Here is a 25,605-nt window from a genome sequence, read left to right on the forward strand (position 1 = left end):
TGCAAAGGAGCTGATTTCTGGGCACCAGGATTATCCTGGCTATGAGATAATGATGGGATCCAGGATGCACCGTCAGGCAGGGAGATAACCCGGGACCTTCCAGGATCTTGGTTTTTGACTCTGTGCACCTCACCCCTCAAAACACACATCCTGTTTCTCTTGCAGGTCTGATCTTAGGCCCCACCCTCCCTCACCTCCACCCTGCAGCCTTGACTGTCCCCTGGGCTCCTTGCCAATTTGAGCTTCGCCCCTGTTCTTTGGCTTACTCTGCCTTCCCATTTTCCCTCAGCTCCAGTAGCTGGTGACAGGATGGGGTGCTAAGGGATGCTCAGTGCCAGGCCCTGCTCTTCCTTGTTGAGGGGGGTAGTCTTTGCACCCTCTCCTTCAGCAGCACATGCTTATTCTACTCTCTGGCCTCCCACCCGGCCCCTTCCCCCCCTCTTCAGCTGTGGCCCTCTGTGATCCTGTGCACCAGGTAGCTCATTCTGCCAGTGCCTCTGGGTCCCCCACAAATGCATTCCATAAATAAGGAAAGTGTGTCTTAAAGATAAAGCAGCTGGCCCATATGCCTATAATCTTGGCACTCAGAAGGCTGAAGCAGGAGGACCGCTGTGAGTTTGATAAGACTAGTAAATAGCAGGCCAGTCGGGGCAACACAGTAAAAACAGAAATGAGGCTGGGTGTGGTGACACCTGTAATTTTAGCACCTGGAGGGCAGAAGCAGGGGGGTCTTTATTAGTTCAAGATTAGCCTGGTTTGTACTGTGAGTTTCAGGCCAGACATGACATAATGATACAGTGAGGCTCTCCCTTGTAAAAAAAAAAAAAAAAGCAAAGTATAACTGGGTGTGGTGGCTCATGCTAGTGATCTCAGTACCTACAAGGTAGGAGGATTACTCCGAGTTCAAGGCCAGCCTGGGCTCTGTAGTGAGGTCCTGTCTCACAAAAGATGGATGAGGGGTGGGATTGGATGGAAGGGAGAGCAAGTACAAATGCAATGTATAGAACTTGTTTGGAGTGTAATTTTAATCTAACTGGAAAAAAATAAAAGTTGGGAAAATTGGAATAACGGGTATTTGATGAGATATAAAGAATTGTTGTAGCTGGGCGGTGGTGGCACACGCCTGTAATCCCAGCACTCGGGAGGCAGAGGCAGGCGGATCTGTGAGTTCTCGGGGTCAGCCTGGTCTACAAGATCTGGTCCCAGAACAAGCTCCAAATCTACAGAAAAACCCCCCCCAAAAAAAAAAAAAAAAAAAAAAAAAAAAAAAGAAAAAAAAAGAAAAAAAAAGAATTGTTGTTAAATTTTTGGTGTAATATATTGGGGTTATAGTTTTTTAGTATTTAGGAAATTTTTTAGGTGTAATATGGTACTGAGTTTATGGTTTTTCAGTATTTAGGAGAAATATACTAAAGCTTTCTGGATGAATTTACGTTTGAGATTTGCTCTCACATGTCTCAAAGCCTGGGACAAGCAGGTGGTATAGACAGTGCAGGTCAGACGTAACTGTTGAAATGGATAGTAGGAATGAATATGTAATAGCCCTGACTATCCTGGAACTCACTCTGTAGAGCAGGCTGATCTGGGCTGATCTTTAGCACACGGAGATCTGCCTGCCTCTGCCTCCCAAGTGCTGGAACTAAAGGTGTGCTCCACCATGTCCAGCTTACAATTGTTCTGTTTGTTTGTTTGTTGTGAGACAAGATCTCACTTTATAGCCCTAGCTGCCCTAGAATGTGCTATCTAGACCAGGCTGGTCTCAAACTCACAGCGACCCACCTATCTCTTCCTTCTGTCTTTCTCGCCTGATTCTTCATCAGTTTTATGTGGTGTGGGCAATCAAACCTAGGACTTATTTCCAGGCAAGCAATCTACCAACTGAGCTATATCCTCAGGCTCGCCTTCTACTTCCTATTCTTCCTTTCTTTTCTTTCATGTTGGAGGTCCAACCCAGGGAGCCCTACCACTGAGCTACACTCCAGCCTACTCTTTACATAATAAAAAAAAATTATTGAAAGGTAAGAAATGCTAATTTCCAAACTTTCCATCCAGATAAAGGTTGGCTTTCCATGCAGCCTTTCAAGCATGTCTGGGCTGTGTTCAGTTGAGTAGTCCCAGGCTGTGAACACACACATTTAGGACATGGTAAAGGAAGTCACTGTACCATGCTCAACCACTTTCACCTTCCCAGCTAATCTCAGGAAAAAATGGATCCTCCTACACCCCTGCTTCCTGGCTCTCACCTCTATCCAAGCAAGGTATTGTGTAGCCATTTCCTTGTGAGTTTTAACAAACCACCTTGATGGAAGTTCACTGAAATCTAGTAAATTCTAAAGACTAAGAGAATTTTGAGGGAAGGACAGCTCCTTAAGACTCAAGAGTTTCTAAAAGGAGGCTCATTAGACCCAGGAAACACACAGTTCAGAACTCTCAGAAGTCCCTGAAACTAATGAGATGTGTAAGAGTCTCCAGGTTATCTAAGGATGAACTACTGAGGAGGTTCAGACTTGTGGAGCTTCCTAGCAGACGCTGTGATCTGTGCAGTTTCTTGCAAGCTGTGCAGCAAGTTCCAGAGACTCCCATTTTCATCCATGTATCAACGCATCTGCTTTTGAGTTCTTCCTCCTCCTCCTGTAAATGACCCCTCACCCATACTCCTGCAAGTAACCCCGGTGAACTCACTGGTTCACCAAATTGGACCATGGCAGTATCCTTACTTTTGTCTGTTTCCTACTGGAACCAATTAGATATTTGTTAACATCACACAGGGCCTCTGGCTTAGAGAATACTTCACATCGCAGCCTCCATGCAGCACTGCCTACGATCTTGCTCACCCTTCGCCTTCACTGGACTCTCCCTTTGCTGTGCTCACCTCTGTTCCCTTAGTCCTCTGCTCCCTGCACGGCCCCTTTGTCAGCTGGTGTCCCTTCCCAGCCTCATAAGCTGGGGTCCTCAGGTCCCTTCCCTCCTCTATACCTGCCTGCTAGGATTTCTCATCTCTGCTCTTAGTTTCCACCACGAGGGATTCCCAAATCCCTTCTTCCAGCCCAGCCTCCCCAGGGGCTACAGGCATGGATAGCTCTGCAAGGAACCGTTCTATTGTATGCCCCCAAATTCCGGATATCCTGTTTAGTGGGATCTCTGCTCCAGCACACCCTCCCCAGGCTCCTCACCCCAGGGGTCAGAGGATGTCATTGTACCCAAACACCCTCCCGCCTCCTCCACTTCTGCCATCACTAACTTAAATGAGCTCTTGTCACTTTTAGCCTGTAACTTTGTGTCTCAATCTTTCTGGACCTTGGCTTTTTTAACTACAATGTGCTGTATACTACAGATAAATACTGCATATAACCATATGACATAGTATATAAGAGGTGTCTGGAGGGTTACGTGACAACGTGTGTATAGACCAGGGCCTGACACACACAGTGTTGGGCAGCTCAGCAAAACAGCAGCTGGGTTGACCTTCATCTCTGCTCTCCTGTTTGCCCAGCTCAAGTATCACCCATCACGTCTGTTCTCTTGACAGCAGCTTCCCCACAATTTCTGGTTCCCTTTCTGAACTCAGTCCAGGCTAGAAACTCTTTAGATTTCAGATGTTCCCCTTATTCCTCTGTCCTGCACAGGCCAATGGTAGCCCCTAGTCTGTACACAGTTGCTTAAAGTTGGGCTCCACTTTGGTCTGTGAAGCCACGTGAGGTCTGGGCCCTGCTTTCTTAGCTTTCTTTGCTCCCAAACCGCACTCCTCAGCTCTGAATGCATCTTTCTTAGGAATATCACCACCTCTACCTCTGTTCCTCATGTGCCCTTCTTTTGATAAGGAACACCCTCACCACCACCCAATACTCACCCTTTACTGAGTGCCTGGAAAGTGGCCTGCACCTCCTGATGCCTCAGCCTTATTTGGCTGGCTACTGGCAGTAGGTGACACCCCAAAGGATTTCTGGGCAGCAAGCTGACTTCTGAGAAGGTTCCCCCATCTGTCCACAATGTTAGGGGTACCCTCTAGGTTAGGAGTTATGTCATGCTCATTTACAACAACCTAACAGTCACACAGACAGCTGGAGGATAGGAGAAACTCAGTATAAACAGAAAGCAAAAGCTGGGGCTGAGGCTCAGCTGGCAGAGTGCTAGCCTAGCAAACACCAAGTCCTGTGTTTCATTCCTAGGACTGCATACAGTGGGCCTGGAGTCACAGGCTGGTGTTTCCAGCACCTGGGAAATGGGGGTAGGAGCCTCGGTAATGTAAGTTCATCTCAGCAAAAAACAAAAAAGAAAAAAGGATAAACTATGCTGATGGGTTAGCTCAATCCTATTGTTAGAACACGTGCCTATCATTTGTGAGGTCTTGGGTCTCTGGCACTTTATACAGATATCAAAAACAACCCCCCCCCAAAAAAAACCCTTTAAAAATAAAACAAAAACAGAAAGGGGAAAGGAAATATAGAGAAGGGAGCTAGAGGCAGGACAGGATAAGGGAGAGAAGCTGAAGGACCCTCAGGTCTCAGGTGACCTAGACCTGTGCCTGCTCTGACTCTGCTCCTCTACAAGTCTCTGTTGCTGGCTTCTAAACAGAGATGGTGGTCTGAAATTAGCCTCTGTATTTATGATTTAGATATCAATGTTACAAATCAGCTCCCACCCACGCTGCTGTCATTTTTGTTTTCTTCCTAAGACAGGGTCTCACCCTGTAACCTGACTGGTCTAGAACTCTCTATGTAGTCCAAGTGGCTTTGAACTCCTAATCCTCCTGCCCTCTCACCCTGAAAGGGCTGGGGTTACAGCACTGTGTGAATCTGGTTTCAATTTGATCATTAAACATTCACCAGGGCCTCAGTGTGAATCCTCCGCGGTTTCAGAGACCAGCTCCAAGGAAAGCTCTGACCCCCAATGCCTTCTCAGCAGTTTGGTTTCCCTTCAGAATTTAGACACGACCCAATGTTCTTTCCTCAGACAATTGACTCCCTCTCCTCCCAGTCCCAGATACATTTTCCTGCTACGGGCCTGACCAGACACAGGTCACTCTGGCCAGTCTCCTTGGACTTGGACACTAATGCCTCAGTCTCTCTACGCCTCTGGGAGGCAGGACCCCAGTGGTTTCCCCTATCGAAGGCCTCTCCCTGGGCCTTAGGGACACCACCTCCCTGCTCCCTCCTAATCTCAAACTTGTCCTCCTCTGTGCCCTGCACAGGCAATTTTTAGTTTTTTTTGAAGACAGGGTCTCAATAAGTAGCCCAGGCTGGCCTCTAATGCGTTATCTACCTGGCTCAGTCTCTCGAGCGCTGGGTTTGCAGGCTTGTGAATGTACTCTTCCTGACCTGCTGAGAGCCCCTCAGGTTCTGTCCCATGCCCTTTCCTACCACTGGACCTCATCCTTCAGGTTCAGTCCATCCACTGGAACTCGCCACTTCCTTCTCCAGCCTGCATCTTAACAATTCCCTACTTCTTGGCAGTTTCAAAAACACACAACTCAGACTGCCCTCATCACAACCGGGATGGTCTCTTCTGGTCCTCTTGATTGGCAGGTGCCTAGCTACTGCTTTGCTCACACCCAGCCGGCAGGGAAGTCAGAGGCCTGTCTGGCTTCTCCCTCTCCTTCACTCTGGAGCATGGAGACTTACTGACCCCTTACAGCTCTCACCACCCTACTCACACTACCCTACTGGGACCGAGGGTGATCACTTTGAAAATGGCATGTCTCTGAAGCCCCAAACCTGTCACTGAATTCCAACTCGTGGCTTGATAGGAAACACGTAGGCCACACCCTTCCACCCGCAGGCCCCTCGCTTATCTCCCAGTGCTGTCCATCGGTGTCCGGTTGTCCAAGGTTTGTCTTCACTCATCTGAGTTCCCAGACCTGTTGTTTCCTCTCCCTGGGGTATCATCTGTGTTTGCACCCACCCTGAGCTCAGCATGGACGACACTCTGGTGTTGGGTGTTCCTTCACAACGGAAGAGCCTATCATTGTCTGTGTGTCTGTCCGCTCAACCACAAATTCCACAGGGTCCACGCTGCTGCAATCATCCAGCCTAGTCTATACTCCGCAGATACCTGGACATTTACAGATGAATGACTGAGCTGCCTGCTTTCTCACAAAAATCAGCCTGCAGTATGTGCAGAGGGGGCCTTGGTGGGCAAAGCTGTTTGGGAGGGACAGGAAAACAGTGGGTCTGGGAGGTAGACATAAGACATGCTTCAAGCCAAAACTCCTGGGGCTCGGGTCCTGTAACTGGGGGAGGGCCAGGACCAAGAGACAAAGGGAACCTCCCTATTTATCTCAAATGAATCAAGTCTCTCCTACCTGCCTGAGTTCTACCACCCTTGGACAACCTGAGGGGAGAAAAGCCCAGGGCCCACCCTCATTTCCCATTTGTCTATCCCAGTTGGGGTAGAAGGAAAGTGCCTCAATCCATGCAATGCCCAGGAAGGTCAAGGCTTGGCACACAGTAGGGGTGAGACAACCCTATGGTCCTAGCAAGCCTCAGGCCTGGCACACAGTAGGGGTGAGAAAAAGAAGGCCGTCACATGTTAGATGAAATGTGAGAATCACCAGTGGCTCCCTTTCCATCACCCCTGAGGTCAGTATCTTCGAGGCATGTTTATCTGGGCTCTTGTCCCAGGGCCACAGCTCATCGGGGCAGGCCTGGACTTCCATTCCAGTTCTTTGTGCTTCAGACCATGACAACGTGACAGGAGAGGCAGCCAGATACCCAGGCAGCAGCCCACGGGCTGGTCCCAGGGCCCAAGGCAGCCCTGGTGCTGGGATCAGGCAGCAGCTGGTAGGAACAGACAGGCGGTGAGCGCTCCCCCATGGGCAGACACAGGACACTGGCTCGTGCAGCTGACACAAAGAGGCGCTACATCTTCTGGCCATGCTTCCCTCTCAGCCCCACTCACAGAGACAGGGGAATGGACAAGATGGCATGGGAAGACGACTGGGCAGACAGGCAGGCTCGGCGGAGAAAGCGCCGAGGCTGGGTGGCGGTGTCCTCATGGGAGTGGTTTATTACAATTCCATCTCACAAGGCGGTGGGTGAGCGGCCACAGCACATGAAATCCAAGCCCCTGACAGACGCCTGCCTCGGGCACATGCAAACAGTGCAACATGGTCAAGCGCAAACATAGGCGACCGAGGCAACACTGGACATGGAACACGGGATGGGGAACAGGCTGGGGTGATCGGTCCCTAGAGAGAGGCTGATTCCTCCCCCACCCCCAGGGGCAGGACAGGAAAAATAAGATTCGTACTTCTTGTAAAATGCCCATTTGCTGGGTACTTTCTTTCTCCTTATGTTGAAAAATAATAAAAAATAAACACACGGAAAAAAATCTCAAAAAAAGGCAAGGAATAAAACTCTAAGAAGGCGAGTGATGGAAGGCCAAGAGAGGGCTGACCACTGTGGGCACTGCCTCCCGCTCCTGTCCTCCTCCCTTCTCAGCCCCTTCAGTGGGCGCCCCAAGCCCTATAGGTGGGTCCATGAGAGAAGATGCCAGGCCTAGGTGGGGTCCCTGGGGGGCCAGAAGGGACAGGCAGGTCAGAGGCAAGAGGCCTACCAGCCCGCTGGGGCTCAGTTCAAGTTCAGGCCCAGTGAGCAGCAGGCACCAGATCTGTGATCTTCTAGGCCCTGTCCCTGCAGGCCCACAGCCTAGGCGGAGGCAGAGGTCACAGATGCAGCTCATGGGTTCTGATGTGCTCCAGCTGCTCTCGAAGCTGCAGGAAGGTGGGCCGTGTGGCAGCATCCAGGTGCCAGCAGTTCTTCATAACGTCGTAGACTGCAGGCGGGCAGCCATCTGGGGCGTCCATCTTATAGCCCTTTTCCACCCGAGGGACGACGTCCTTCAGGGGCTGTGAGCAGGTGGCATGTGAGTTCAATGCCTTACCACAGAAAGGACTCCTACCCAGAATTCCTCAGGACAGAGCTGAGGTACTAGGCTCCAGCCAGGGAGGTGGTTCCCATAGGATGCTACTATTGCCACCCCGCCAACAGCTTCTGCAATGCAATGGCTTCCAGACCCATACTCACAATTCTTGGATAAGGCACTCGCCCAAAGGAATAGATTTCCCAGAGAAGGATTCCGAAACTCCACACATCGGACTTGGTGGAAAATTTCTGCCATGTGATAAGATAATCAGCATTGACTTTAGGAAGCTCGGGAAAGGGGGTGAACCAGGACCCTCGCTCACCTTCTCTCTCAAGGCTTCAGGAGCTGTCCACTTAACTGGCAGTTTGCCTGTATCCTGAGTGCTGGAAGCTTCCTTGGTGAGGCCAAAGTCACTGACTTTGGCCACGTTGTCCTCAGACACCAGCACGTTCCGGGCAGCCAAGTCCCGGTGCACAAAATTGTTGCCCTCCAGGTACTCCATAGCCTCACAGACGTCTCTGAGGACAGGACAGCCACACGTCCCTCAGACTGGGGCTCCCACAGCATGGCAGGGGTCTCAGGATTCTTAGCCCCACCCCAGGCTGCATCACTCACAGTGAGAATTTGAGGAGACAGTCTCCGCCTAGCACCGAACGACCACGTGATCGAAGATAGTCAACCAAGCTCCCCTGGGGCAGGACAGAAAGGGATGTGAGGGTGGGGGACACCTTGGCTTGGAGAGGTGGCATGACTTGTTTAAAGTCAGTCAATAAGTGACTGGTCAAGACTGGCTACTTCAAAGCTCCGTGGGGCCAAGGCAGAGGGGCTGGGGGAACAGTGAGAGGCTGAGGAGCACCTACCTTGGCCATGTACTCCGTGACAATGTAGAGCCCGCCCTTTTCCTCCACAATCACACCCAGTAGCTGGACTAGGTTGCTGTGCCGAAGTTGCCTGACAAGGCAGGACAGGGTGGTCTGAGTCGGCCAGCCTCCTCCCCTCCACCCAGGCCCCAGGCAGCCTGCCCGCCCTGTGCCTGTCTCTACTCACGTCATGACAGAGGCTTCAGCCAGGAAGGCCTGGGCAGTGGCATCGTTCTTGATGCACTTAACTGCAACTCTGTTCCCCCGATAATCACCCAGCATCACATCTGGGGGGAGAAGGGAGGGGCGCTGTTTCCTGGACTCCTGAAGCTTCTCACCCCTCCCCACCGGTTCCCTTAACTCACCCCCAAACTCCCCCTTCCCAATCGTCTGTAGCAGCTTCAGTTCCTTCATGTTCAGGGCCCAGCCACCTGTGGGCGGGGCGGAAAGGCAGCAGTCAGTGAGGTGAACACTAGTTGGGGTCATTTGATTCTTTCAGATGTGGGTGTCTGAGGTCTCCAAGCCGCCAGGGTAGGACAGAAGTGGGAGTGGGAGTGTGGGGGGCGGGGAGTGGGCATGTGGGAGGTGTAGTGGGCACTCACTGCGGTAGAATTCATCTTGGGCCGCCACTGTGCCCTCCATGACCTTTGGTTTGATGAGTCGTGTGCAGAGTCCATCGGCATCTGTGGTGTAGTGCTGCAGAGGGAGGGCAGGCCCTCAGAACCAGACCCACTGGGCCTCACTTTTCATTGACTCACGCATGGCTCAGGCCTGACCACCAGAGGGCAGCAGAGGCCAGCTCACAGAGCCCCGAGCTGCTTTGTGTGGAGAGGGTTCCTCATTTCAAGAAGGGTGGGAATGCCTGTCACCCCACCCACCCTGGGTCACTAGACTCCCCGTTGCCACTACTGCTTTGGGCCTCACCAGCATCTTAAGGTAAACAGCAAAGCTTGGCCTGCTCCCTACTCCAGCCTTGAGCCAGGTGTACTCAGGGCCGATGTAAGCTAGAGACAGGATGAGGGAGCTTGGAGGGAACCTACAGTTTTCCAATGCCAAGTATGGTCTGGGCAGAGCTGGCAGAGCTGGCATTGGAAGCTGCAAGAACCTGTGGGTGGGCCGGGCGGTGGTGGCGCCCAGCACTCGGGAGGCAGAGGCAGGCGGATCTCTGTGAGTTTGAGGCCGGCCTGGTCTAGAAGAGCTAGTTCCAGGACAGGAACCAAAAGCTATGGAGAAACCCTGTCTCGAAAATTAAAAAAAAGAACCTGTGGGTGTACAGAGCCCTCAAGGACCCTGATGGCCAAGGTACACCTTCAGCCATGAGGTTCCAAGTGGCAGAGGAAGTGAGCTCTGGATCAGATGGGCTCAAAGCCTAGTGGCCCCTCCAACGTATAGATGAGACCTTCACTGAGCCGGAACTTTGTGTCCATACTTATAAGCTGGGGCCCTTGTTGGGGTACTATGGGCACCAAATACTATGGCCCTGGCCACAGCAGGTGCTCCACTGAGGTGTGAGAAGCCAAGACTCCCAGAAGCTGTCAACGTGTCCAGGTTACTCTGCCAGGTGAGTAGGGCCAGGTTTCTGCTAAATGTCCTTAGATGGACTCAGGTATGTCTGAGTGTGGGGAGGAAGGGGAGTTTCCTCAGGCACACACACTCTGCGCTCACCTCCACCAGCTGCATGAGGTTCTCGAAGTACACCTCCTCATCAATGCTCAGCTTGCTTGCATGGTACATGATGCGGTAGTGTTCCACCTTGCCTTCACAGCTCACACACAGTGTGTAGTCCCCGGGGTAGTTGGTGCTTTCCCGCACCAGGAACAAGCCTGTCTCTGGTGGGTAGAGAAGCCGCTCGGCCTGCTCCCGTGTGATTTTGCCATGGAACCAGCTGGAGAATGGCAAGGCTGGGGGTCACAATGGCACTGACCCAGGTGCCTCCCACCAGCCTCCCATGTGTAACTTCCTACAACTCCCAGTCAGGCATTTGAGGACATCATTTTCTCCCTGCCCTCTTTTTTTTCTGCTGGGTCCCCATTTCCTCTCTGTTAGGTGCAACCTCTGGTTCCATTCCTACAATGCCTCTTACTCAGGGCTCTTTTCCTCTCTTCTCCCCAAACCAGGAGATTCCAGCCCTCCTCCTGGTACTCACGGCATAAGGCTGAGTTTGGTGCCCGCCTTCACGCCCTCACGCTTCTGGACATAGTTGGCTGGGATGATGCCCTCACGGCCCACTTTGTTTTTGGCTTTGTACCAGTTTGGATCCTGGAGAGAGAGACCAGACAGACTCTCAGGTCTGCCTCCCTCTGAAGGGGAGCCAAACCCAGAAGGAATCCCTGACGGTGAAAGAATGGAATAGGCATCTAGGGTCCCCAAGTACCTTGGTGACGGCCACGATGGTGAGCACGTCTCCTTTGCAGAAGGGAAGGTCTTGCTCAGCAGTGCCATGGAAGTTGTACTTGGCAATACATTCTGTACCGGATGGCCAGGAGGCCTACAGGGTAAGGGATAGGTGTGTGGGTGCAGCCTGGGGCGCACCTCTCTGCCCACCTGCCCCAGCGCCCTTGGGACCAGAGCATCTTAGCTGACTTCCATGAACCTGGGGAAGTACCAAGTTCCTTCCAGCTCAAATTCCTCTGTAGCCCAGTTTAGGGCCCTGTGCCCAACAGAGCACACTGGAATTAAAGTTACTTCAAGGTTTCAACTAGGATGAAGGGTTGGGCATGGGGAATAGGCTGGTCTAAGCACCTCCTCTTTTCCAGACTGGAGATGGTGGAACGTGGGATTGCCTTATCTATGCCCACCACAACCCCATGATACCTGTATTGCAGACATCTTCTTAGATCTGGCGTCCCCGTGCTACAGGAAGGCCAATCTGTTACTTGGTACCATTAGAGCTGCGGGAGAAAAGCCAAGCTGAGGAAGGCTGAGATGACCCCCTACCCACTCAGTAATCATCGACCCCTTCAAAGCAGTACAAGCGGCGGTGCCAAAGCTTCCGAGAACTGAGACATGGATCCAGGGCTGTTCTATCTAGCCTCGGGCAGACGCACACAGACTCAAGAGTCCCAGAGAAGTGGCCATCAATTCTATGTCTCTGGGGCCTTCTAGGTCCCACAGAATGACCAATAGGACCAATGAGGCCTCGAGGGTTGTCAGGGAAACTGAAACCGGGCAGGTTTCTAGTGGTCCAAGAAAATCACTTGTGCTCTGTACAAAATCACAGGCTACAGAACTTGCCCCAGAAGCCTCTGCACAGGTAAATGTCTGTGCCTACTTCAACCTGCACACCCAAGAGAAAATAGCCCATGTCCACCAGGAGAGGGGCAGATGCTCTCCTGTGGTGGATGCGCTCCGTAGTAAATCTCAGACCGGGAACTGCCCAGGTGCTGAAAACAAGGTAGATGAAACAGGGAGAGGCCACAGACGGGAATTCTGTACGGCGGTGGCACGATCCACCTCAGCCACCCATCAGCCTTGGATTCTCAGCCAAAGAATCAAGTACAGGGAAGCACAAGGTTTGATTCCCTTTGTATCAAGTTCAAAATCTGGCCAAACCAACCCAGGCCTGTTAGGATGAATGTCTGCAGAGAAAAGAACTGGACAAGTATGAGAGGACTTCAAGGTGTTGGCTGTGGGGACTGTCTGAGCCCTCTGCAGGAGAAGGCTTGCTCCACAGCTTGCGGGCTATGGATGTCTATGCACTTTTGTAATGGCAACTCCTTAGGTCACTCCTCAAGAGCAGCAAGCATGTCTGCACACACAAGGTCACCACTACTATTGGTCCAAATGTGGCCCCAGAAGAACCCCAGAAGGATGCAGAGAGAGTGGGGCTACTGTTCCCGTTCTGGTGAGGAAACACCCAGTGGCCCTTTTGTGGTCACATGGTTACATGACAGACTCACTTGGGATGGGAGAGGTGAGGTCTAGTAATTACATTTATGGCTATGTCCTCCACCACTAGACGAGGACTTTCAGTGTAAGTGCTGGCACACATGCATGCACGCCTGCGTACACTCAATGCAGGAAGCATGGGAGCTGAGCCCTGAAGACTGCAGACTTCAAAAGGTAGAGGGCGGGAGTAGAGACTGATCTTAGTGGTCAGTGGTTGCTTAGAATGCTCAAGACCCTGGGTTTAAACCCTAGCACAAAGTGTGTGTGTGTGTTTCAAATTCATGAGCAATCAAGCAAAAAAAAAAAAAACTGATATAAAAAGGAATTTGTTAGGAAGGCAGATGGTAGAGGGTGAGGCATAGATAGCTAGCCTGAGCTACATGATTAAGACCTTCTTTTATGAGGATGGGCCAGAAAAAGTAACATAGAAAAGCTTAATCTATTAGCCAGTCCTGGCCAAGGTGTCAGAGCAGAAGGTAGGCACAGCCTGGAGAACTGGCCTAGGGAGCTGGAGAGATGGCTCAGTGGTCAAGATCACTGGCTGCTCTTCCAGAAGATCTGGTTGATTCCCAGAGCCCACATGGCTTAGCTCTAACTACAGTCCCAGGGGATCTGAGACCCTCACACAGACACATGCACACAAAACACCAATGCAAATAAAAATTAAAAAAAAAATAAAAAGAACTGGCCTGGGTGGAAGCTGGTGAAGCAAAGCGGAACCAACGGGCCCTCTGGGCCCTATGACCCCAAACTTGCTGAGCCCACCCCAAGCACCCTTGTCTGTCTGTTCTATGAGAAAGGTTCCAGAGGCCCTAGCATGAGCCTGCAAGGCAGCACTGCGAAGAGCTATGATTGGACGTTGAGGGTGCTGAGCCTGGGGGACTTCTTCAGGGAGCCTATGCTCCCAGAATCCAGCAGAAGCAAGGATGAAGGGTGCAGGCACTGACCAGCACTCCCAAGCTAGACAGACCTGCGCTTTGAATCTGGCTTTATCGACATGCCAACTTGGAGAGAATGAACCAACCCCTTGGGCCTCGTAAGCCCTCATCCTGAAAGGGGACACAGTGAACCCCTGTAAAGAGGCTAGGGGAGGAATGGAGTGCGACCCCAGAGTTGGCGGTGTCTGGCTTGCTTCCTGTCCTCTCCAGAACAAACAGCCCTTCTTGCACCCAGAGGCGAGGCCAGCCTATCAAACTTGTTGTCTAGACTGGGCCCAGGAAGTGTGATAGGAACCACCCCCTCACACCCCAGATTTCCATGACTGAGCCAGCATGAGCACAAGAACCAGCTCCTGGGTCCTGAGGACCACACGCTATGGAGAGCTGTGAGCCCTCCTTCCCCTGTTAAAGGAGTGGAAACCAAGGCCCAAGAGGTTGCCCAAGACACATAGCCTGAGCATGGGCTGGGGTCCCACTGCTGTTGGCTGAGCCCCCAACCATAGGGGGCCCTTCTATGGAGATCTTATTAGCTCACCAGCTCACCACACCTCCTCCACTCTCCCCAAATTCAAAACTCACTGCTGCCACCACAGGAGGGAGCGGAGGCTGGGCACTGTTAGTCACCCTTCCAGCTGTCAGTTTGCAAACACTCCTTCCTGGCCTGCAGCTGCTGCGCCACCTCCCTGCTGCCTTGATGATAATAATAAAAATAATCACAGGCCCCGTTTTCTGAGCACTTACTCAGTGTCAGGCCTTATCCTTGGCACTTCACAGCTTGTCCAATCCTAATGACGCTGAGAAACAGAGGGGCTATTATTACCAACCCCATTTCATAGATGAGGCCCCAAGTGTGGCTCAGATTGCCCGAGGTCATAGCTCCAGTGAGATTCACATTCAGACTCCTGAGCCCCTCGGCCAGGACTCCCTGCCCTCCTGGTAGCCCCTGCCTCCCGCATCCCATGTTCTATCCCCAGGAATGCTGTCTATCTGGGACTAACCTAGTCTGGGCACACAGGGTGAAGAGCAGCCATGAGGGACAAGGATGTAGGAAGAGGATGGGACAAGGCAGTGGTAGTCAGGGGATGCTGCCTAGAGGGGCAGGCTGCTCAGCCACCACATCTGAAGTCCAGAGCAGAGCCTTTTGGGACGGTTTCCTCACATACACACCAGCTAGGTAAGAAGCCAGCAGGGCCTACGGACGCAATCACAGCCAGCATTGCCATCTTCTTGGCACCTGGGTCACTGCATGCCTTCCCACATACCCTCCATCCTGTCAGTCATGGTGAGGTCACCAGGCCAGGAGGCTGAGCAGCTGCAAGAGGCTGCTTCCTATAAGCCACGTTGCGACTAGCCAAGGAGTAGGCACAGAAGACGGTCCTTTGTGGGTCACTTGACCTTAGGGCCAAGTCACTCTAGGAAGGTAGTTCAGGACCACTGTCCTGGGAGTAAGGGACACTGAGTCCTGGCCCTGGCCCTATAACTGACTTGCTGTGTGACCTTTGGGAAGTCACTGGAATGTCCCACATTTTCTAGCTTCTAAGCACCTTGTCTGTCCCCTTTTCTCACTTCTATTCCCAGACACCTACACTCTGCCCACTTACTTGCCCTCTCCCATCATCCCAGGAATTTTTGTGCAGCCTTGAGGTACAGAGGGGGCTGCTACTGTTGTACAAACAAAGGAGCAAAAATACAATAGGAGTTCTTTGTGATGACAAGAAATGGACAGAGATTATGCATTTGAAGCAAGACTGGGCTACAAAGTGAGACCTTGTCTTAAAACAACAAAACAATCTCTAATCCCAGCAGTCTGGAGGCAGAGGCAGGCAGGTCTCTGAGATTGAGGCCAGCCTGGTCTACAGAGCAAGCTCCAGGAGAGTCAGGGACACACAGAGAAACCAAACCAAACCAAACAGACAGACAGAAGGACCTGAAGAAATAGCTCAGTGAGCAAAGTGCTTGCCGTGAAGACCCGTGTTTGGGCCCAAGCACCCACAGCAGTCTGAGTGTTGGCAGCATGAGTTTGCAATCCCCGTGATGCCAGGAATTTGTTAGCTCTCCCACCTAACCTACCGAGTGAGTCCCAGGGTGCAGTGAGAACACGGTGAGCAGTTCCTGAGGAATGACCTGATGCTGACCTCTGGCTTTCATATGCACATATTCTTTTTTTTATTTTTTTTTAAATATTTATTTATTTATTATATATACAATATTCTGTCTGTGTGTATGCCTTCAGGCCAGAAGAGGGCACCAGACCTCATTACAGATGGTTGTGAGTCACCATGTGGTTGCTGGGAATTGAACTCAGGACCTTTGGAAGAACAGGCAATGCTCTTACCCTCTGAGCCATCTCTCCAGCCCCATATGCACATATTCTTATGTGCACATGAACACACACACACACACACACACACACACACACACACACGAAAACAAACTAAAGAACCAAACTCTCCGGAGTAAGAGACATGATGCTGGCAACTAACAAGTAGCAAAACGTGCATGCGCCCATCTCCAGAAAGATGGTGGTAGCCGGGTGGTGGTGGCGCACGCCTTTAATCCCAGCACTCGGGAGGCAGAGGCAGGTGGATCTCTGTGAGTTTGAGACCAGCCTGGTCTACTAGTTCCAGGACAGGCTCCAAAACCACAGAGAAACCCTGTCTCGAAAAAAAAAAAAAAAACCAGAAAGATGGTGGTAACCGGGACACACGGGACGCCCGAGGCCCCAATCTCCCAGCGATGACATAAAAAAACCAAGGGAGGGTAAGGATACTTGCAGCTAAGACTGACAACCTGAGTTCCATGCCTGAAGGGAGAGAAACAATTCCACAAAGTTGTTCTTTGATCCCCATAGGACACACACAGAGACTGTGGCATGTTTACACACACACACACCCCCCAAAACAAAAAAGCAAAAGGAGCAATATAAATGTGGCAAAATGTTAAAGAATGGGTAAACATGAGCAAAGGACCTTCAAATATCCAATATATTTCCGCTTTTTAGTGATTTTGAAATAAAGCAAAAAAAAAAAAAAAAAAAAAAAAAAAAAAAGGCAAATGCAGACACAGATGACCTACAGTGTATTACAAATTGTAGGTAGGGCTTTTATTTTGTGGCTGTTATTGTTGATTTTGGATTTTTTTGTTTGTGTTTTTTTGAGACCGGGTCTTCTATGTAGTCCCGTCTATCCTAGAATCTGCTATGTAGACCAGGTTGGTCTTCAACTTACAGAGATCCTCCTGCCTCTGGCTGCTGAGAGCTGGAATTAAAGGCATGTGCCACCATGCCAAGGTGTTTTTGAATTTTTGATACAGGTTCTTTCTTGCTATGTGGTCCAGATAGATGTTAAACCCCGAGGTCCTCTTGCCTCAGTCTGCAGGACAGGATTACAGGCATGCACCAGCACACTCAGGTGTAAATTGTGTTGTTTTAAATTTTTTATTACACGCATGTGTTTATCTTATATCCATGTGGGTGCACGTGGAAATCAGGGCGACCTGTGGAAATTAGTTCTCCCCTTTCCACCATGTGGGTCCTGGGCGGTCAAGCTTGGCGGAGTCGTCTTTACCAGCAGAACCGTTTCCCTGGCTCTCAAGGCGTGCTTTACAGAAAACAAATACACACTCCTAAGCTTAGGGATGCCTAGATAGTTTCTGAGAGACACGGAGAAAGCTGGAGAGACGGCACAGCAGCTAAGAGCAATTGCAGCTCTTGCAGAGGACCTGGGCTCGGTTTTCAGTACCCACACGACAGCTCATAAATGTCTGTAATTCCAGTTCCAGGGGATCTGACACCTTCTGAACTCCATGGGCACCGGTCATGCTCGTGATACACACACACACATGCAAGGAAAACACTCACACACATAAAATAAATACATCTAGAGAGAGAGAGAGACAGACAACAGAGGTGGCCTCTGGGATGGAACTGAATTAAAGGAAAACTTGTTCCTCTAACTCACTATGTAGCCAAGGCTAGCTTTAAATTTCTGAACCTGTCTACCCAGGGCTTCAGAAAGGCCAGGCAAACACTACCAACTGAGCGATAATGACAGCCCCTAGTTTTGTTTTAAAGCTATAAACATCTATATAACTTTGCCCCTAAAAATAAAATCGAAAATACACCATTTTTGAAAGCCACTTCCACCAGGAGGCCTTCTTTGGTCCTCCAGCTGTGCAAGCTGGTCCTGCCTCCAGGGTCTCTCATGTCACAGTGCTCCAGCGAAGGACCTCACTAGCAGCGGCCTATAGTTGAGGGTAGAAGGGGAGCTTTGTGTCAGTAGAAGAGAGGAGCTGGGCTCTGACTCATGTCTGCATCCCCAGCATGGGCTGGGCTGAGAGCTGCTGCTAAGTAATGAGTACTCAATGAATGAACGAAAGAAAGGGAAAAGCCTGGCCGGCTACCGCACGCTAGGTTCTGCAACCAATAGGACTATATTTAACCCCAAAGGGTCAGCAGCTGTCTCCCACCCCCACAAGGCTGGAGGACAGAGGCTTGGGATTGTGGTAGGGCCAACGCTTCTCTGACTTCCTGCCCTAAACCCTGCTCCCAGAAGCCCTTGTGCTGGGGTCCCAGGAACAGGCTGGGCATTGTGCCCAAGCGCTGAGGTCAGTGGCTGCAGCCTCAGGCAGGCCTTTCTTGGGAGCCCAGGCTGTCCGGGAGCGGGTAAGATGTGGGGGAAAGTAGGAGCCCAGACACTCCCAGGCTGCCCTTTCCTTGCCCTAAAGCAGCTGCAGACCCCCAGAACCAGGCACGTGCAGAGGGTTAGGGTAGGTCAAAAGATTCCAGCCCTACCCCCTCACCAAAACTCCACTGCTTAATGGGGCGTGGGAGCCTTCAGAAACTGTTTACACGCAGCTAAAAATACCCACTGAAAAGGGAAGTGTACCAGAGACCTGGGGGGACTGGAGCTACGGGCCACAGAGACTCTAGAACTGCTACAGGACCCAGCTGAACTGTCTGCAGACACACACAGATACACGGGAGGGGGGCAGTGGTGGCAACACAGGAAGGTCATCTGCCTTCTCACTCTGCTGGAGTCTCAGGGGCCTTCTTCTGCACTTCATGTCAGGTCTGGTGGTCAAGATGAGCAGGAGGAGGGAAGGCTGAGGAGCTTAGAGGTATAAAAACTCTCCTCTGTGCCGAGCCTATGCTGAGGTACTGAGGATTCCAACAAAATACACTCCAAGCTCCTATCTTCCTCAATCGGCCAGGTGTGCCCATGCTTCAAAAAACAGAGGGTTGTGGGTATAACTTAGTGGTCAAGCATGTGCACAGCCATGTGCCCACCCCCAACCCCTTGAGTTCTACCCCCAGTGCCTTAAAAAGACCGAAGAGAGCCAGAGCTGCCTAGCAGTTAGCAGGAAGGACCGGGAAAGGAGTACCTAGAGCAGGCCAGGTTGCTGAGAGAGTCAATCGAAGCTGCCAAAGGAAGTTTCCCATAGGTCACAGGGCAGCAGGGGCAAAGGTGGAGTTGCCGTCTTGGGCACGCCCCCTGCAGTGGGCTGAGCACCTGAGAAGGGCAGCCAGCCAGCAGCTGAGCTGGTTTGGCAGCCACAGTCAGCCCCACCCCTGGCTCTGCAGAGGGCTCTCTGGCAGACAGCACTGTTACCCAGTTACACACTAGGCAGAGGGGCTGGAGGGCTCCCACTATCCCAGCAGTTCAGCCAGGCCCTCAGCACCCCCACTGCACAGAAGCCCCGGAGGTCTGAGAGCACACACCTTTGGGGTGCAGAGCTCTGGGCAAGAGGGGTGGGTAAGCTGCCTGGCTTGGGCTCTGGGGCCTGCTGCCCTGCCCCCACCCACAGGCTCCCTCAGCCTCCAGCACCTCTGACCTAAGAGGAGGGCAGAGTTTAATGGTTGAAAAATGTTAAAGAACCAAATTATAGCACGCACTGGGGCTCAGCGAGACCGGAAATCCTGTCTGGCAGTTTAGGAGCAGTGGGGGTGAGTTAAGGGGAGGTTAACGGGGAGCCTCCTCCCCAGGGTACACTGTGGCTAGAGGCTGCCACTGCTGGCCCAGAAAGGTTTCTAATTACCACTCAGAAGCCTAATTACTTACAGGCACTGGGCCTCTGGGCCTCCAGGTCTCCCCAGGGTCCTACCCGAGGCCTCTGCCCCCCACCCCTTAGAACAGACTCTAGGTCTTTGCATCTTCTTTTGCCTGTATTTACATACAGCCTCTTCGCTAACCTCCAACAACCCTTTAGAGTCATGCAGCGGCTTTGTTCCACACCACCAACTTCTCCTAGCCAAGTTACAGGAGGGGAGACTGAGGCCAGGCGACTAAGATAAAGATCTACAAATCTGGGTGGCAGATTTCTCATCTCCAGTGCTTTTGGCAGAGACAGGTAAATCTGAAGCCAGCTCAGTCTATAAAGTGAGACCCTGCCTCAGAAAAGCAAACAAAAGCAACCAAGGGACCACCAGAACAAGCATGGGCAGAACACCCAGCCCAGAGGCTAAGCTACTGAGACAGCACCAGGGACAGACCTAGGGGAAGGGGCTATCAACCCCCCACCCAGCAGACTGACGGAAAACAAAAGCATGTGGCTGATAGCCTGCTGTCCCAACTGGGTTTGAGGCTTTGCTTCAGCTACTTAATCCTCCTCTCCCCTCTACCTGTCACAAGCCCTGGTAGATCCCTGCTAGACAGGGGAAGAAACAAGCCTGCCAATGGTCACCACCTAGGCGGCCACCAGCTTCCAAGTGCTGGAATAAGGACTTAAACTTAGTTACATTGGAACCTGGCTTAGCAGCCCTCCTCCCAACTTTTCCTTGGCAGATGATATGACATCCTGAGAAGGACAGAACAGGAATGCTAGGGTCAACTACTGACATCATGTCCCTCTTGCTCCAGCAAGCAGAGGCACACCTGCACGCACTCCTGGCTGTCTGCACACCCCGCCTTTGCACAGACAGATCAGGACATCATACAGTCTCACAGCAACCCAGAGTAGACAGCAGAACCACTGAACAAGGACTGCTGGCTCTGTCTCCTCCTCAAATGCTTTCACAAGCCGTATTCTCCTTCCAGGAAGGCCTCCAAGCTGCTCCAGCCCATGCAGATCCCAGCAGCCTTTCAGGTCAGAGAACCACAGGCTTATCCTGCCAGGCTTCCCTGAGCCCAGCCTCTTCTCTGGCCAGTAATGGAGCTCACCCTCCAGTCCTTTTTCCCTGTAGTGTGCACATTAAAGGCTGCAACGCCTGAGGCTGGGTGAGAACCAGGTGCCAGGCTGGGCTGGGTTGAAAAGCAGCAGCCAGGATGTACGGGTCGGATGACACCCAGGTTCCACCCGCCCACAAGTCTTCCAACCATGCAGAGCCCAGGGCAGCCAGGGGAGCGCCCAGCAGCTCTCTTCTGCTCACAGCAGGCCACGGAAGAGAGGCGGAGGGAAGCTGCGGTTGGAGGGTGTGCACTAGTGTGCTAGAAGAAGCTGCCCTTCTCACAGAACCAGGAAGAGAAAGCAAGCAAAAACAGGGTGGGCGGGGCTGTGTGGGGCCCTCCAGTCCTGGGGCCTACACTCAGGGGAGCTCCCTGCTAGTCCAGGGAAGTGAGCCTCAGTTTCCTCAGGGGCAAAATGGGATTCTCTTCTCTCATCCTGCACACCATCCGTTCAGTTTACAACCAGTGGGTGCGGCAGGCTGCATCGCGCCCAATAAGAGAGCATCCCCCAATTCCTGGAGCACTCCTGACTCTGGGGATTAGGGCTCAACCACCCAACGGCAGTCTCTCCCTCTCACATCTTCCCTCAGCCATGCAGGGAGCACACAGGCTCTTCCTTCTTCAGCTCTTTATTTTTAGGCCCGAATTTGACTTTAATCATTACTTAGCGGATTCTATTTCCAGCCCTTGGATGAAGGGACCCAGAAGGGAGGAGGGAAGCAGTGCTCCCTGCTGGGTTTAGGGAGCAGCCTGCTCCTCCACCCATCCTGTCCCTAACCAAGGGTGGGAGAAACTGAGAAACACCCACCAAGGGCTCACCCCAGCCAGGCCAGCATCTTGGGCAAGTTCCAACCCTGTGACTTCATCCTACTGAAGTTATGGACAGGAGGGCAGTAGTAATGCCCATTTTCATGCCACCAGTATCACGAGAGAGAGAGAGAGAGAGAGAGAGAGAGAGAGAGAGAGAGAGAGGGGAAGTCTGGCAGCCAGGGTCCCAAGCTACAAGCCTGAGAACTTCTGTATTTAAAGGGCCACACTATAGTCACTTAGGGCTAGCTACAGTTTCTTGGGCCTGGGGTGTGCCAAGCAGAGACTGATTTCTTCCCACTGCCCACAGTGTGGTCTGGAGGGCAATTCCAGTTACTCCAGTCACAATAAAGAATAGCAACGCATGTCAGAGATACACCTTCAGTTTAGACCTGGGGAACACTTGGAAAGGAGGACACTAGCACATAAGCCTAGTTTCTAACTCTCAGGTACAAGACTTAACCTTCCCCTTCCCTGGCCACCGAAGAAAACTGGGAACCCTCATTTTCCACTGGAACATGCAGCCTAGAACAGTCATGCAGAATCTGGAAGTCAAGGGGACTCTTCAGGCTGGGTTCGGCGTGTGCACACCTGTAATCTCAGTGCTCTGAGGACTGTAGCAGAGGGATCTCAAGTTCAAGGCTACTTAAGCACCACCACTGTGACCAGGGAAGCAGTAGTGGTAGGCGGCTACTCCCAACTCCAAGTCTACGAAGGGGAATGGGTGGGGTCAGGCCTTGGACAGCAACTGGCAGTCCGTGGTTCCAAGGCCAGCCCCTGCCCTAAGGCAGTCTATCACTTGGTGATTGGAGGGGGAGGGGGACACAGCATAGACACAACAGCCAATAACACAGGCACAGAGGCTTTCAGAGGGGTGGGACACTTTACTGATGATAGTTGAGGGGACAGCCATTCTGGGGCCGATGGCTCAGGGATCTTTCTTCCACGCTAAGGCAGCCACACTAACCACCGTCCCAGGCATTTTCTAGTTTCTTGGTAGGTTAGTTAGTTCAGTGTCCTCTGAGGTAGAAGGGTCTCCCTCTGTACCTGTTAGCTCTGCTCAGGGGGCAACGGGATGGCTGGGCTTGGAATCCACATGCTAGGCTGCTAAGCTGTCTGCGCTCTAAGAGCTGCTTGCGGGGTGTGTAGTAACAGCCCACAACAGTGACAGATGGAAGCACCGTATACTCGGGGAGAGGGTTCGGGTGCCGATGCTGTAGCAGAACTCCTGAAAATACCCTGAAGCTTTTTAGAGGCAGTTACCATGTCAGGTAGTTCGGGAAATGTCCAGGGACACAGTAGTAAATGGGGAAAGAGTTGTGGCAGATGCTTGAATGGGACAGCAACAAAGGAAGAAAATTAGGAACACGGAGCTAACACGCTATGTAATCTTACATTGCCTTCTAAAATTTCTGGGGCTTGTTTTCTTTCTTTCACAGTCTGGAACCTAAGCTGGCCTTGACCTTGGGTTTTTCCTGCCTCAGCCTCCCCAGTACTGGGATTACAGGTGTATGCTACCATGTATGGCCCTCAGTACTTGCAAAATATTAAAATTAATGCAGGTCTAGTTTTTAAGTGAGTTCAGACTGGCTTTCCTAGGTCCTATCAGTCCTTCAGCTCTGGTCCAGATACTTAGGGCATTTTAGCTACGGAGAAGCTATTCCCATCTGGGACACTCTCTACCCTCTTTCCCAGACTTAACATCTCTGTTCTTTGAGGGCTATGTGTCAAAACTTTAGAATCCTTCAAAAGATGAACCCCAGAAATGGATGTGGGTGGTCCTACCAACTTGGAGGGGATCCAGGAGGATTACTGGGGAGGTTGGGTCATACTATGGCTTCCATGCCCACTCACTTGTACTGGCATGGAGGAAGCTGGAATCTGCCCCTTCACCAACACCTGCTGTGGGACACTCCGGGTGGAGTGGCCTCTGTGGGGACAACATCTGCTTTCCTGGCCTTTCCTTGTTCCCATCCCAACACATAGAGTGGCTGCTTCTGATGGGGGGCATTAGTTCACCGAATGAAACTAGCAGCTGTTAACATGTGCTAGCCTAAGCTAAGCTGCTTTCTAAAAGGCCTCTGGACCCTGGCCACACCCTTACAGCTAAGTAAGAAGCATCCAGCCATGTCAGGCCCAGCCACAACCCCTGAGGCTGGACAGGAAGTTCGGGTTGGGCATGAGACTAGGTGAGTACAGCCTCACAGGCGGGGAGTATTTCACCTTCCCCCGCCCCCCAGTGCATCTTAGGGCACCAGGAAAAACCTTAAACAAGGGCAAGGGCCTGAGCAGGACAAAACTGCCTGTTGTTCCAAGGGGGCCTAGGCATAGTTCAGCATCCTGAAAGGATCTGGAAGATCCTGCTGCACCATCAACCTAACTCTTCCTGCCTCTGGCCTGATCCTGTTGTGGCCATACCAAAACACCACGACGCCCAGGGGATGGGGAGGCAAAAGAAACAAGTCCCATAGTGTCCGCACTCCTCCATACTTTCATGTCCATGCTGACCCCACTCTGACTGAGCCAGCTGGGAAATGTGGGGAAGGCAGGGTCAGGACCAGGCTCCGTACACTCCACTCCACCATGTCCCCACACCAGTAGAAAGGACCCAGTCCCAGGCACCAGGGAGAAGTCTCACAAGCAATACCCAGTATGTCTTAGCTCACAAGGAGATAGCATTAGGGCCGGAAGCCCTTTCCCTCTTCTCTAGCAGGGGAACACGTGCTCACCCCACAAGGTCCCTCCTCGGTTAGGCTAGGGACTGCTTGTGTCCCTGGTAAGTGAGCCTGGTTGCCCTCCACCCACAGCAATCCATCCCTGCAGAATAGGGATGAAGATAGCTAGTCTTCCTCCACCAGAGGCCTAGAATATGACCTGCCCCTTGGGCCTCGGTTCCCTAGTGTACAAAAATAAAAAAATGCACCTACTTAAGCTCCAAAGCTCCAGCGACTCGACACACCCCTTCCAAACAACAGGCGGGTCCTGAGGAGCTGGGAAATGGGCTGACTGGGGTGCTAAAGGTGGGGGCATAGTACTAATGTCCAGTGTCACCTCCACTCAGACTGGAAGCTCTGCCCAGTTTCTCCACCCAAGGGTCAGAGGTCCCTTGCTTTAAGCCTGGTCCTCTGGCAGGCCAAGGGTGACAGACTCAGCTCAAGGACCCAGATTTCTAGCAGGGCTCAAGGGAGGTGGCATGGCCCTGGGCCGATTGGAGCCAGCAAGACCTCAGAACCAAGCAAGTCAGTACGTTCAGGGCAGCCCTGAACAGGAAGGACCAAACTCCTTATAGTCCAGCCCATGTTCCCAACCCATACCGATTCTCTTCCTCGGGGTCCAGCCACTTCCCACTCTGTTCCACACGGGGTAGAGGGGTAGGACTCGGCTAACCTAAGTCTCTTGTGGTACAGGGCAGTACCTCCCTCGTGGCTCCCTCCCAGTAATGTTCTGACAGTGATTCCCGGGAGAATTCGAACCCGGTTAGGAGGTGGGGGGGCGATGGGTGTGGACGCGGCAGTGGTGGCCATAGAGGCGGGACAAGCGACCTCCTCCCTTCCAGGGGACACTCGGACAACCACCTCCTCGGGGGCTGCCCAGCACTCACCTCTCTCGGGGCACTGCGGTCCAGGCCACCTCACCGCGGGCGGCATCAGCGGCCTGCAGGACAGTCCATGAGGCCAAGGGGGAGGGGAGGGGCGCAGGGGTCCCCAGGGGGTGCGGTACAAAGAGGTGTATGGATGCGAAAATAGGGGGAGGAAGGACGGCCAGACAGGCGGGGGGACGGCCGCGCAGCCCGGGTCGGGGAGGGAAGAAAGGCGGGGGAAGGGGGCGGGAGGGAGTCCGGGGGGAGGAAACAATGTAGCCGGCGCGGCCCCGGCAGAGTTCCGCTTCCGAACGTGGCCACCGAGGTTCGATTTGGGGACGTCGCGCCGGCTGCCGGGGGCCGCCCCGGGCGTTCGATCGCGGCCCGCGGGGGTTGCCCGCGCCCCACACCCCGGAGGCTGGGCGGCCGGACGCTGGCGGGGCGGGAGGGACGGCTGGCCCGGGGACGGCCCCGACGGCGGCGCGGCCCGGGTTGGCTCTGCTCGG

The 25,605-nt window shown here is 52.6% G+C and overlaps 1 protein-coding gene across 1 annotated transcript; it reads right to left on the reverse strand.

Moving 5' to 3' along the window:
- Positions 1-6,979: 6,979 nt before the first annotated feature.
- Positions 6,980-25,199, reverse strand: Csk (C-terminal Src kinase). The gene is made up of 13 exons (XM_005369457.2): positions 25,121-25,199; positions 11,538-11,614; positions 11,098-11,211; positions 10,870-10,982; positions 10,389-10,608; positions 9,326-9,419; positions 9,089-9,154; positions 8,911-9,010; positions 8,724-8,814; positions 8,479-8,552; positions 8,186-8,381; positions 8,025-8,111; positions 6,980-7,846 (listed from the first exon to the last, which is right to left on the reverse strand). Exons 2-13 carry the CDS (start codon positions 11,550-11,552, stop codon positions 7,664-7,666), a joined length of 1,353 nt encoding a protein of 450 aa, XP_005369514.1. The 5' UTR covers positions 11,553-11,614; positions 25,121-25,199; the 3' UTR covers positions 6,980-7,663.
- Positions 25,200-25,605: the final 406 nt, after the last annotated feature.

Source organism: Microtus ochrogaster, unplaced genomic scaffold, assembly GCF_000317375.1.
Source record: "Microtus ochrogaster isolate Prairie Vole_2 unplaced genomic scaffold, MicOch1.0 UNK49, whole genome shotgun sequence".
In the NCBI taxonomy this organism is placed as follows: Eukaryota; Metazoa; Chordata; class Mammalia; order Rodentia; family Cricetidae; genus Microtus; species Microtus ochrogaster.

What these genes read in the sequence shown, in the direction of transcription:
- Csk (XM_005369457.2), bottom strand. An exon ending in TGGGAAGGGGGAGTTTGGGG is followed by an intron (nt 9,011 to 9,088) that starts GTGAGTTAAGGG and finishes TTCTCCCCCCAG; the next exon opens with ATGTGATGCTGGGTGATTAT. An exon ending in GCTGAAGCCTCTGTCATGAC is followed by an intron (nt 8,815 to 8,910) that starts GTGAGTAGAGAC and finishes CTGCCTTGTCAG; the next exon opens with GCAACTTCGGCACAGCAACC.